This window comes from Pelobates fuscus, chromosome 3 (genome assembly GCF_036172605.1).
Source record: "Pelobates fuscus isolate aPelFus1 chromosome 3, aPelFus1.pri, whole genome shotgun sequence".
Taxonomy (NCBI): domain Eukaryota; kingdom Metazoa; phylum Chordata; class Amphibia; order Anura; family Pelobatidae; genus Pelobates; species Pelobates fuscus.
The window spans coordinates 3616087-3629182 of record NC_086319.1 but is presented as its reverse complement, the minus strand read 5'-3'; the positions used below and the strand labels follow the sequence as shown (position 1 = coordinate 3629182).

Below are 13096 nucleotides of genomic sequence, written 5' to 3'. Positions count from 1 at the left end.
CCTTGGCTTTATTCCTGACTCCGCTTTCTCTTTATCCTTGCTTATATCCGCCGGTTTGCTCTCCTGTGTACCAGTCGCTGGCTTGTTCTACTTTACGCTGTCTCTCGGTTCCCTTGACCTCGGCTTGTTCTGGACTCTGTCTTTTCTTGTACTCGTCTAAGTCCGGCCATTCTAAGGTCCGGTAAGACGTTCTTGTTTTCTTGCCTCTAGACTATCTGGACTATTCTTGCGTGTTGGGGTATATTACCGTGACACTGATCCAATTATCTCCCAAGCAGAGGGGAGGGATTGTTTGTCATGTGTGGGAGTGCCTTACATTGTAAATGTGTTATTATTGGTTTGTAAGTTTGTGTCCCTGTCCCCAACAAGGTCCATGTGGGCGTACACCTTGCTTGGGGATTGTCATAAAAGGCCAGTGTGGCACCATTAAAATCTATTCCAGCTTACATTCCATAACGGTGTGTCGTCCTGTTATTGGAGGGAAAGAAGATTTACTCCTGTGTCTGCTGTTCCAGCTAGCAGGGGATTCAACAGGGAAAGTCCTTGTAAGGACTAAATCTAATGCCCCATTCAGCTCCAGGAAGGAGCGGTTCCAGGGCCCCAGTCAAGCCACAGCGGCTGTGGGCAGAAGTGTTGCGGTTTGTCCCCTGTTCCAGCTAGGAAGTGGCCCATGACAGAGGTACCCAGTCAGGGAACAGGGAGCTCTGCTACAAGTATATTCTATCTAAATATTTCTATCCTAGCATTATGACCATGATAAAATAAAAAAGTGAAATAAAAGATAAGTGTGAGATAAAATGGAGACCCCTCCCCTGCACCACATGCTCTACACACCCAAACCGTGTTTTCCACCGTTCACCAGGGATCAATCCACCAAATGGCTGGTGTACTATTCACATGGTGGCTCTACCTTAGAAACAGGTTTTACAATGTCAAGAAAAGATTTTAAAAGGTACCGTCAACATACTGAACAATAAACTTCTAAAACTCTGACCTTTTCAGCCAATTCTCAGGAAGGTTGTGAACTGCATATAAATGAAATTTGAAATATGGGTCCGCTATGGCCGTGCCAACATCCCGGCTTATACCATGGGGCTCCGCTGCATGGAAATCCGTCTGGAAGCTACGGCTATAGATGTTAATGAGATGGGCGATGGCATCCGATAGTTGGAGCAGTGCATTCTGTACTGGGACTTAATGCAAATTAATATTATTAGATGGATCCCATATAAATGTTTCAAATCACAATTAAATTACACATTTAATGATCAATATAAGTTTCACCAGATCGAGTAAATCTTTAATTTATCATTTTCCAACTTCACATATTTTGCTACTGCACATTGTGTAATTATATTAAGTTTCTCGTGAATCCTTTGAGATTAAAAAAACTGTATTTAGATTTCCTCAGTGTGACCGTTAAAAGTGGAGTAAATGTCTTATTTTTATGAACTTAGCGATAGTTTATAGTAAAATGTGATCATAACTCAATATTTCATACACTCGTTTTCATAGGTTTTTATTGAGCTATCGCTGAGCTGTCTGCGGCTCAAAGTCGGCCTTCGATCATTTTAATTTATGCAACTCGTCCAGGTTTTATCAACAAACAGAAGTGAACACATTTTATGAAAAGTTATATTTTTTTAAAATGATGGAAATGGTATCAAAGTTTAAGAATGTAGAGATTTTCTAGTGGTAATTCCTATGTTAAAGTCTGCTTGGGAATTGTCTGACAGTAGAAACATTCCCTGCAGGCACTTAGTGTGACAGCAGATTGCAAGGGCAGAATGTCCTTTTATTTTAATATGATAATTTCTCTGATTAGCATCTGGGTTTACATGTTTCCTGTTTTTCATTATTTTTATTTTATCTCCCATGGCTGTGCACCCCCTTCTTGAATCATTATACCCATCTGACCACCACCAATCCCTTCAATCTCCTCAATCCAAAAACTTCACTGAAAATGATATTGGCAAACCGTGAACTGCAAAAATCTCGCATCTTAATTCTAATTGTTTTAGTTCAGAACTGCTGAGCTAAAAATATTCTCTAACAGGTTATTTACTAAAGCAAGAATCGTACGGAAATTCAAATTTAAGAACAAAATAGCTGAATTTAACCCCTTAAGGACACATGACATGTGTGACATGTCAAGACTCCCTTTTATTCCAGAAGTTTGGTCCTTAAGGGGTTAAAGTCCATTCTGCTTCTAGCCCAGCTGTTTGAATCTGTACGTTTGAAACTCCCCTTGAATTGCCAATAATTCTCACTATAGTGAATAACCCTCTGTGTGAGCAAAAACCGCGATGAATATAGTTCAAATAATATAGTCCTTTTATTATAAGTGGAAAAAATTGCAAAAAACACTGAATATTTAAGTTAAAGCATAAGAATATTGAAAAAATATAAAGACATACACTAAGTCTTGTGCAAATATTGACCTTGATTTAATATTTCTGGATAACCTTTTCAAATGGTCACAATCTGTTAAACTTTCCATTTGATTTATCTACAAAGATCCCATAGGCCTTAATGAGAACGTCTGTACATACATTTGGAAAATTTTATTTTTTATTTTTATTTTGTTATTAAATAGATTTGTATTAATTTTCACTCATAAAATTTTTCTAGCAGACTGTGATAATTTGAAAAGCTTAATCCAAAACTATCAAATCGAGACCGATGTGGGATCTGTCTAATGGAAGGGATTTGATATAAATCCCATAATAAAAGTGCAGAGCAGGTAAGGAAATCGGTAGATTCGGTCCCAATGTCTTCTCATGGCAAGTGAAAAGCTTTAAAATGTCTTTATTGTCAGTTCCCCTCCCATCATTAGTGGAGTGTTATCCCAATCTGATGTGTGGGAACGAGTCCTGGGATACGCTTTGCAAAGAAAGTACTGTAACTGCGATGGTGACCGAGTGCAGGGAATTCGGCAGTGCGTATCCATCACAGGGTGGTTACCTTACAGAAAAGAGAGAATCCCGCAAATAGAGGTACTAAATAGACATGTTACAGGACCTGAGTGGACGGATTTACCGTGAATAAAGATAGAGATAAAGTCAGTAAAAGCCAATGTCAGGAGAATTGAAATTCAGATATACGAAAAAACAAGCCAGGTCAGGATTCCAGAAATACACTGTGACAGAGCTCCTGTACTCCAGCTAAGTACCTCCGCCTGTTGCTTGCTGGGACCCTGAAATGCTTCAATCCCAGCCGCCAAGGCTTGACTGGGGTCTCTCTGGAGCTATTACACCTGACCAGGCTACATCTTTGCTTCCAGGCAGGTATCGTCCCCTCTGCCTATTCCTCTGCAGCTCTCCTTCCAGCCAGATATGGTCCCCTCTGTCTATTCCTCTTCAGCTCTCCTTCCAGGCAGGTATCGTCCCCTCTGCCTATTCCTCTGCAGCTCTCCTTCCCGGCAGGTATCGTCCCCTCTGCCTATTCCTCTGCAGCTCTCCTTTCAGGCAGTTATCTTCCCCTCTGCCTATTCCTCTGCAGCTCAATACCAGGCAGGTATTGTCCCCTCTGCAGCTTTCCTTCCAGGCAGGTATCGTCCCCACTGCCTATTCCGCTGCAGCTTTCCTTCCAGTCAGGTATGGTCCCCTCTGTCTATTCCTCTGCAGCTCTCCTTCCAGGCAGGTATCGTCCCCTCTGCCTATTTCTCTGCAGCCCTTCTTCCAGGCAGGTATCGTCCCCTCTGCCTATTCCTCTGCAGCTCTCCTTTCAGGCAGTTATCGTCCCCTCTGCCTATTCCTCTACAGCCCTTCTTCCAGGCAGGTTTTGTTCCCTCTGCCTATTCCGCTGAAGCCCTTCTTCCAGGCAGGTATCGTCCCCTCTGCCTATTCCTCTGCAGCTCTCCTTTCAGGCAGTTATCGTCCCCTCTGCCTATTCCTCTACAGCCCTTCTTCCAGGCAGGTTTTGTTCCCTCTGCCTATTCCGCTGAAGCCCTTCTTCCAGGCAGGTATCGTCCCCTCTGCCTATTCCTCTGCAGCTTTCCTTCCAGGCAGGTATCGTCCCCTCTGCCTATTCCTCTGCAGCTCTCCTTCCAGGCAGGTATCATCCCCTCTGCCTATTCCTCTGCAGCTCTCCTTCCAGGCAGGTATCGTCCCCTCTGCCTATTCCTCTGCAGCTCTCCTTCCAGCCAGGTATCATCCAATCTGCAGCTCTCATTCCAGGCAGATATCTTCCCCTCTGTCTATTCCTATGCAGCCCTTCTTCCACGCAGTTATTGTCCCTGTAGCGGGACCTGGGTAACCCGGCTGGTTATCCCCTTTGGTTAGCATAGGTCAGACCCATTTCCCCAGTAACTGGACAAAACACAGTTCCAGGATACAACATTTGACAATCTTTATTTGGGCACACAGCTTTTTATGCACAGACCCCCACAGGGGGTCTCCATCCAACACAACACAAAACACATACAGGAGGGGGCTGGGGAATAGATAGCCATCTCCCGCTCTGGGAGATACTAACTAGACACGCATGAGTACATTTTACATTCAGGGGGATACACTTTGGGGCTTGGTGCCCCGGGACAAGAATGGGTTACAGGGTTAACACTTACATCTGGGACCTCTGGGACCCCTGCAAAAGGCGGGGCGATCGGATGTACATTCCCAAAAATAGTTCCATGGTGTTACTTGGTTTAGTCCGGTGAATTCAAACTTCGCGCCTAAACCAAGCAACAGCCAATCAGCTGAAAGGGCGCGAACCAAATCGCGCCAATCAGAGTTCAGGGGAGGAAGGAGTTTTGCCGCCCAATCCAAAGGAAGGGCGCGAAACTCGGCTGCACCAATCGGTGCTCGGGGAGGTGGGGGGTTTCGTTGCCCAATAAGAAAGGTGCGAAACCCCGTTTGAACAAGCGCTCCTTCTCTGATTGGTCGCCCGCTCCCTGTGGACCCACTCTGGACCCAAGACCAGGATCCAGCTTCCAGTAGGTAAACCTCTCTTAGTCCAGAGAGCAGGAACAGGAACAGCTCTTACAAGAGCTTAGTGATTATACTCAGGGGAGTATTGTGATTATAGCAATCCCCTAAGTGTCTGTAGTTCTCCCATCCCCCAAACATGAGCCAAGACTTCATGAAGGATAGAATAGGTCTGAGGCTTTATTGGTACAGGTTGGCTTATATGCAATTCCTCAGGCCAGAGGCACGCCCCCTGGACCTGATGGAACACAAGCACACAAAGGACACAAACCAATCAGAATAAACATACAGTCTGTGCCACACCTATGTACAGCATACAATCCCTCCCCTTTGCGTGGGAGATAATTGAGTAAAGTCCTGAAAGTAACTCAATTATCCCCAGGCAGAAAAAACACTTTTTTTCCCAAAGTTCAGAGAGTACCCCAAAACATAACATATCCCCAAAAACATTTACCCGGATAGCGCTGATCTGGGTGAACAACATATCTAAAAATCACCCAGATCAGAGCAGGGGTTCAAAAGTATATTTTCATGCTCAAAACAGTTCCAGAGAATTAGGCTGTGCAGCCGGTCTATTTCCAATAGTTCAAATACCGTTCAAATAATCAAATGAACTGGTGAATGGCCATAGTCAATGTGTGTCCCTGGTTTGTGGGCTTCAATGTACTGAACGCCACTGCGTTCGTATGAAAATGAAAATGAATGTCTGGAAGTCCCAGCGGTGTTTGTGCGGTCGAGTGGCAGAAAACAGTTCCATGCGTTTGAAGACAAAACACTGCTGGCCGTTCGACAGTTTAAGATGGCCGTCGCCACGTGTTTGTGCATACGAACAGTGACCACCCAGCCATTTGTCAATTAAGCTGTGGTTAACCACAGCTTCTGGGAGGTTAACAAGCAGCACACTCCACTTACGGGTGGTCCGGTTGTTCGTCAGTTTGTTCGGTAAACAAACACCATTATCACAATCCATTCTGCAAGCCCCATTCACTGAACCATTGCAGGGAAAAGGCATGAACCAAAGTCTTAACACAGTCCTGAACCAAAGTCTAATACAGGGGCCATAATCACGGGGCAAAAGGCTGGCAAGTAGTCCCCTCCAAGAACCAGTGGCGAAGTTGCTTTCGTCACAATATTAAAATTTGCAGTTTCCATGACCAGTTACCTCTGCTAATATCTTCCTTCAGCCACTCAGGAACCACTTAGAGTAATAAGAGACCCATTTCCCCCCAGTAACTGAAAGAAACACAGCTCTGGAGGTACAACACAATTTTATTGAGACACACACAGCTTTTATGCATAGCCCCATGCAAGGGGTCTTCAACATACACAAACCAGGGTCGTATCCCCAGATCCTCTACACCAGGGAGCCCAAGTGCGGGAATGGGGGGGTCGCTGTCCCTTTGTCTCCCAAATATGGAAAGCCCGCCACTTAACCGATGGGTCTCCCACACAGGATGACGGGGTGTCTTCATCCCAGGAGCCTCTGTGCCTGGGAGCCAAGGCATGGAAAAGCCCGCCAAACTAGTCAGTGCCCCAAAAGTGTCCCCACCAACCACAGGCGACCTCACAATGACACATTCCCCGACCAATCTTTGTTCGCAAGGTTCCACTGCTGAAACGGCAAGGGAAGCGTCTCCTTTCGGGGTACGAATGCTCCCCCTGGTTGGCGTTCATCTATACGAAATGGCAGCCACCCAGGGGAGCTCTCATTAATTACTTCCCTTGTGTTTTCACACTTATGTTGCCAGTGCAAACGTTCTGATTAATTGGTGGGAACGTTCTAATGGGGCACCAGGGTGGTCCCCGTTTGGGAGATGAATGGGTTCTGTTCGCATGAACGCTCACGAACAGGAAAGTAGGGCATAGGGCACGAAATACACAGGGAAGCACATAGAACCAGGTGAAAACACACAAATAGGCAGTGGTTCCGCCACACACAATATGCAGCATATGAACACTATATACAGATGAGATCAGAAGTGGTGTACGCCAGATGCGGTTTGATAAGGCAGATGTTTTAAAAAGCATATTGTTTTCATGTAACATTTTGTTTAGCTTTCTGTATATAAGTCAGTCACGTCTCCAGCCTTGGGAAGTTGAATATGTTTAAATAGGTGAATATTTGTTCTAATGGTTACAGTATTACATATATCCTGCTCTAGATCTTTAATACTGTGAGTCCTCCAAATGTGATACTGTAGAGGAGCGCTATTTCCACATAGGTTTTCCTCTTCAGGTATTCCAACAGCTACTCAGGAACAAGCAGGATATTGCAAGAAGCACAGCATAAACAGCAAATACATCCACGAATCTCCCATCACCTTTCCCAATAACTGGACGACACTCAGTATCAGGAGCAGTACTCATTGTTAATGTCACACACTCTGCTTTTATGCAATTCTCCCATGCACAGGGAATTAGGAATTACCCAATCCCTTGCTGGTTACAGGACCCATATTTCCTCCCCTTAACATGAGAGATAACTTAATTATGTAGAAAATTAATAGGGTCAATTGGTGCCACACTCCCCTCCTGGGTGGCGGTATTGTTCAGTGCTGAACCATATAATGTAATCCAATATAAGTACCGAACAACTAAACGAAATGTCACAGGAATACAGGGTTGTAATGGAGAGATACAATATAACAGCGGTATGGACAGCCTTTACTACCAAACCGGGGCACTGAATTACAGCCCATTCCGCTACAGATACATTCCATTTTCTCCTCTATTTTTAACTTAAATTGAGCAAATTCAATTTAAACAACGGTGCACTTCGATTATATTGAAGACGTCTTTAACAGCCAACACATAGCAGAATAACCCAACAAAGAGGGCGTTTTATTAAAACAACGCTCCGTGCACTGGATGCTAGGTGGCTCAGTTTCCTGACATATTCTAAAGAAAATATTCCAACTATTGGGTAGTAAAACATGGTATAAAATAATAGCTGGTATCACAATTCATTGCTTGCTAATTAATCTACATGTTAATTGCTGCCAACAGGCCGATAATGTTAACTTAATCACAATCACTATTGGTTTAATAAAAAGATTTTTCAGTCTTAAGTGAGCCCTGTCGAGTTATCAATACTTTAACAGAATCATTATACCATTAACAAATCCATCGGACAAATCAACTCCCAGCAATTAATCAAATAAGCAGTGCTGATGGTATTGGAGTGTGACGAACTACACTTCACCACTGACTTTTGGAGAGGCCTGCTTGCCAGCCTCTTGGCCTGTGACTATGGACCCTGGGGTGTATTGCCATTTAAAAAGTTTATTTGGGATTATTGGATTTTAAAACACTTTTTCTGCCCCTTTAAATCAATGGAAAAATTTGCCCTCCCTCTTTTTCCTGTCCTATTGTTTCTCCAGCAGGGCGTTGTCTCAGGGACACTGCCAGACCAGTTTAAACTGGCTGCTTTGTCCCTCCTCGGTCTCCCATCAGCCCTTGCTATTTTCGGACCTCACCCTTCCTTGTATTATAGGGTACATTTCATATGAGACATATTGAGCGCTCAGATCCAAGCTATATAGGGGTATGTTAGACATATAGGTTAAACATTGTATTTTAAGAGTTATGTATTTTTATGTGGTTTGTGTAACAGTTTTTGACTTGGAGATATTTCCTGTACCTGGAGATAATTTGGTTACCACAGCCACTTAAGCCAATTATCTCCAGGATAGGGGAAAAGAGAGACCGCCGCACAGCCTAAATCTGTAGAACTGTTTTGGGCAGCCATGCTTGCGGTTGGTCAAATGTGACTTCCATAAAACTTTTGAACTCCTGTTCTGATCTGGGTGATTTTTGCATATGTTGTTCACCCAGATCAGGGCTCTCCAGGGATGTAGGATTTGTGGGGATACGTTGTTTTGGGGTGTTTCTGGACTTTGGGTAAAACTGGATATTTTCTGCCTGTGGTAATTAAGTTAGCCCATTGTGTTTGGTAATTGTATCACAGGCAGAGGGGAGGGTTTGTGTACATTAGCTGGGAGTGTCTAACTGTGCAATACTGTGTTGATTGGCTGTTGTGACTATGTGTCCTGTACTCCACAAAGTCCGCGTGGGTGGTAACCTTGTGGGGGGAACTGTATATGAGAAATGCCTTTGTGCTTATTAAACCAGTTCTACTTGACCCTCAACTCGCAGGCTTGACTCGTGTTTAGAGGGGACAGCTATAATCACTACAGGGATTGCTATGCTCTACATATTCCCTTAGCTTCACTGAGCTCTTGTAAGAGCTCTTGTTCCTGATCCTGCTTCGCTCTCTGGAAGGAAGAGAGGTTTCCCCACTGGAACCTGGAGCTTTGTTGTAGGTCCAGGGTGGATAGGAGACGGCAAGACCCCAACCAAGCTGCGGCGGTTCAGGGGTTCTGCAGTGCCTATGGTGTCTGGTGTGGTGCTGATGGTCCTTGGTGAGTGCTAGGAGCATCCTTTCTACGGTCCAACCTTCAGCTAGCCTGGGGCAACCGTAACATGGAGATTGTTACTAAACTCATACAAAGAGTTTGTGATTGACTGATTAAACCAAACATTATACAAATACACAGCGTACAACAATATAACCAACTGAACCCACACCCACTACACCTACAATGTGCTCTTGGCAGATTAATACCATATGTTGCATAATATCATTACAAAAAAAATACATACAGTAGGTGGAACACACAACGTAGTCCCGCCAACCGGGAAGTGACTTCACCACACAGTTGATCACAACTACATCGATAGAAGACCATATAAAAACAGAACTTTTGAAGCTGGACATTATTGACTTTTGAGAAAGCTACGACGAAACGAGTCAAGGGAGATTTCTGGACTTTCAATTCCACTGTGGACTGCATTTATAGTTTATTTTGTTAGTACCCATTTTTTTTTATCACTTTTATTGTTTTAATAAAGTACTTTTTTTTTTTAAACTAAGTTTTCAGCCCTTTGGATTTCTATTTTTTTTCTCACATGGTTCCCTGGATATCCATCAAATCCATAGGTGGGGATCATTCCTCCCAAGTGCTCCATACGAGAGCAGGTTCACACTCTGGAAATTGTAAGTAGAATACTTACCTGTGTAATATGTTCATTTTATAATTGGACTACACCATTGGTTTTCCTATCTGTGCTTCCCTCCACATATCCTACTGACTGCTGCTCAAGATATCTGTCATCATATCCTTGGATGGGGATTGTTCTGTCCTGGCGTGCAATATTAGTGCCAATAGAACACTCACACTTTCCAGAGCTTCCATTCGCTCTGTCTTTATATCTACTGCATATCTTACAGTATTATACTATTGTACATTTCTTTGTTAAAGATACATCTCACAATTATTCTCCTCCGTTGATTGTATGTATAATACTTTTTAATTACTAAGCGTGGTTCACCATTTGTTTGTATTTATCTACTATAAAAGTAAGATGGCAATATGACAGACCTCTCTGTCTTTGAATAACTTTTATTTCCCCTGGGTTCGTCTGTTTGCTCGGCTATTTCCTTGTCTGTATGGTCCTACACTGTATTCCCCTTTTTACCGAAAGAACTGCTGAACGGCCGGCCACCCAGCATGGAAGTGTGCTGCTTATTAACCACTTGGCCTCATTAGAATGTTGTGGTTAACCGCAGACACTTCCTAATTGTCGAATGTTGGCTGGGTGGTCATCGTTCGTATGAACGAACACGTGGTGGCGGCCATCTTGGACATATGAACGCCCAGCGGTGTTCGTCGACTATTTCATGGAACTAAAAATGGACACTATTTTTGCACAAACACCGCTGAAGCCGCCGACCACCCTTCATCTGTTTTTTCATTCATACGAACGCCGTTCGGTACTTTTTCATACGAACAGTCACCCCAGTTAGCTATCTCATGGAGCCCATTCGTATAACGAAAGACTATGTGAAAGACTTTGGCTCCATGGCAATTGAACTGTGTGTATAGGATCTGAGTGCTATTCGGTAATATTGTGCGCTCAGATCCAGGCTATCTGGGGATTTGTTGAATGTGGGGATTCTATTTGGGAGTTTTATAATTGTGTATTTTATGTATTTTTATTATACTGTATAAAATGGAGGTTATGCTCTATCCTCGGAGATAATGGAGTTAGTTCCCAATTATCTCCAGGATAGAGAGGCGGGTCCTGTACTGTGTAAAGGGGAGTGTTTATCCCTGTACTACTGTGATTGGTCACTGTAATATTTTGTCACAGTTTTCTACCAGGTCCCCTATGGGAGTGTCCACCTGGTGGGAGACCTGCATAAAAGGCGGGCAGGTAGCCCAGATTAAACAAATTCCTGCTTGACCCTCAATACAGAGCCTCGTCTCGTACTTGGGGGGATTATTTGTGTACTTTCTTGTTTGGCTCTTTGGAGTGTGAATTATTTGTATACTTTGTGTTCGGCTGATTGAAGTGTTTGGTAGCTGCCTTTATATTTGGGAAGGGAATATCCTAAACAGCTTTAACCCCTTCTATACCCGGGGTACCGTTACAGGCCTGTGGCGGAACCAACCTCGCCACTGTGAACTGGAGAAGCCTGGTTGCTAGCCTCCTGCCCTGCGACTATGGCCCCTGGGAGATATTGCCCTTTAAGGGACTGAGTTGGGACTCATGGACTACTATTATACTGTGCTGACCCTTTAAGAACTGCATTTGGGCTTATGGACTTTTATTGTACAGTGATGGCCCTTTTAAAAAACAGTGTACGGACACATGGAAACTTTTTCTTCCCCTTTGAATCCCTGGCAAGGTGAGGCTCTTCCTCTCCCCCAGCTCCATTGTTCTCCAGCAGGGCGTTGTCCCAGGGACACTGCCAGACCAGGTAATGCCATGCTGGCAAGGGATAATAAAGGGACCTCACCTAACTTTTTAACCCCTGGACGGATTCATGTGATTTTTACATATGTTGCTCCCCAAGTTATGCTGATCACAGAAATATATGTTTTATCCGTATGTGATGTAAGATCAGGGAGTTATTAAAATGTATAAAAAGTGTAACTTTTCAGCTTGGAGATAATTGAGTAGATACAGTAATTGACTCAATTATCTCCTAAGCAGAGGGGAGGAATATGCTGGGTGTGTTTCTATTGTCCCATTGTGTCTGATTGGCCGCTGTACTTGCATTGTATGAGTTGTAATGTGTTTATTGGTTGTTCTGCAAAACCCTGTGGGCTGTAATGTGTTTGGGGATTGGGAATAAAAGAGGCTGTATGGGCCAGTACAGGGAGTTCCTGCTTAACCATCAAAGTGAATTGTCGTCTCATTATTGGGGGAGGATTTATTGTATGCTGTTCCAGTCTGACTGCTAGGAGTGTAAGCATTGTTTTTCCTATTCAACTGTCTACAGCATTCAATGCTAGAGAGGATTCCTATGCTTCTCAGATTCGGTGATTGTGGTGTCTGCTGCAGTGCTTGAAGTCCTCAGGAGCGCTAGGAGCATCCATCAACGGAAGGTACCCGGTCGGGGTGCCAGGTGATCCGTTACAAGGCCTCTCTGGACATTATGTGTTCTAATCTATATCAGAACTCTGCAAATGTTTTACTGAAAGGACATATTCTGATCAAGGATTTTAAAAGGATATTACCAGTCTGATAAGATCCAAGGTCCATGATGAGATAGACTGATTGTTTCTGAGTGAAACAGATGTCTACAGACAGAGAGGAATGGTTAATCCTGTAAACCATGACTAGCTACCGGTAATCCAGTGTCAAGACTGACCTAACCCCAACATTCAAACCTAGGTAGAGATAGAACAGAAGTGCGTACCGGACATTAAAGAAGCTGGCAATCACAGTAGATGGGCTAGTACTGAGAATAGATGGGCTAGTACTGAGAATAGATGGGCTAGCACTGTGAATAGATAACAGAAAGTCTGCAAGCAGATTGAGAATAATCATGAACAGGCCATGGTCAAGGAGTACAAAAAGAGACAAAACGAGAAACAGATCAGACATGCCGATAACAGAAGTCCAGAGTTGTCAAACTTATCAAATTCAGAACCAAGTAATCAAAGGACAATGTAACATGCTCTTAAGTACACTAGAACAACAGGGCAATCAACACTAGAAAGCACGGAGTATAAATACCCTAGGGAGAAATCCTATCAGTCCAACTCATGTGTACCATGCTATAACGAGCGCAAGCAAAGACGTTCCAAATAATGCAG

The 13096-nt window shown here is 43.7% G+C and overlaps 1 protein-coding gene across 2 annotated transcripts in view; it reads right to left on the bottom strand.

Annotated features, from left to right (window-relative positions):
- PIK3C2G (phosphatidylinositol-4-phosphate 3-kinase catalytic subunit type 2 gamma) overlaps nt 1–13096 on the bottom strand; it is a 367222-nt gene that overhangs the window by 159314 nt on the left and 194812 nt on the right. For both annotated transcript variants that reach the window (XM_063446623.1, XM_063446622.1), the window contains exon 11: nt 995–1193. In XM_063446623.1, the coding sequence (XP_063302693.1) occupies nt 995–1193 (199 nt within the window). The remainder of the gene's footprint in view (nt 1–994; nt 1194–13096) is intronic.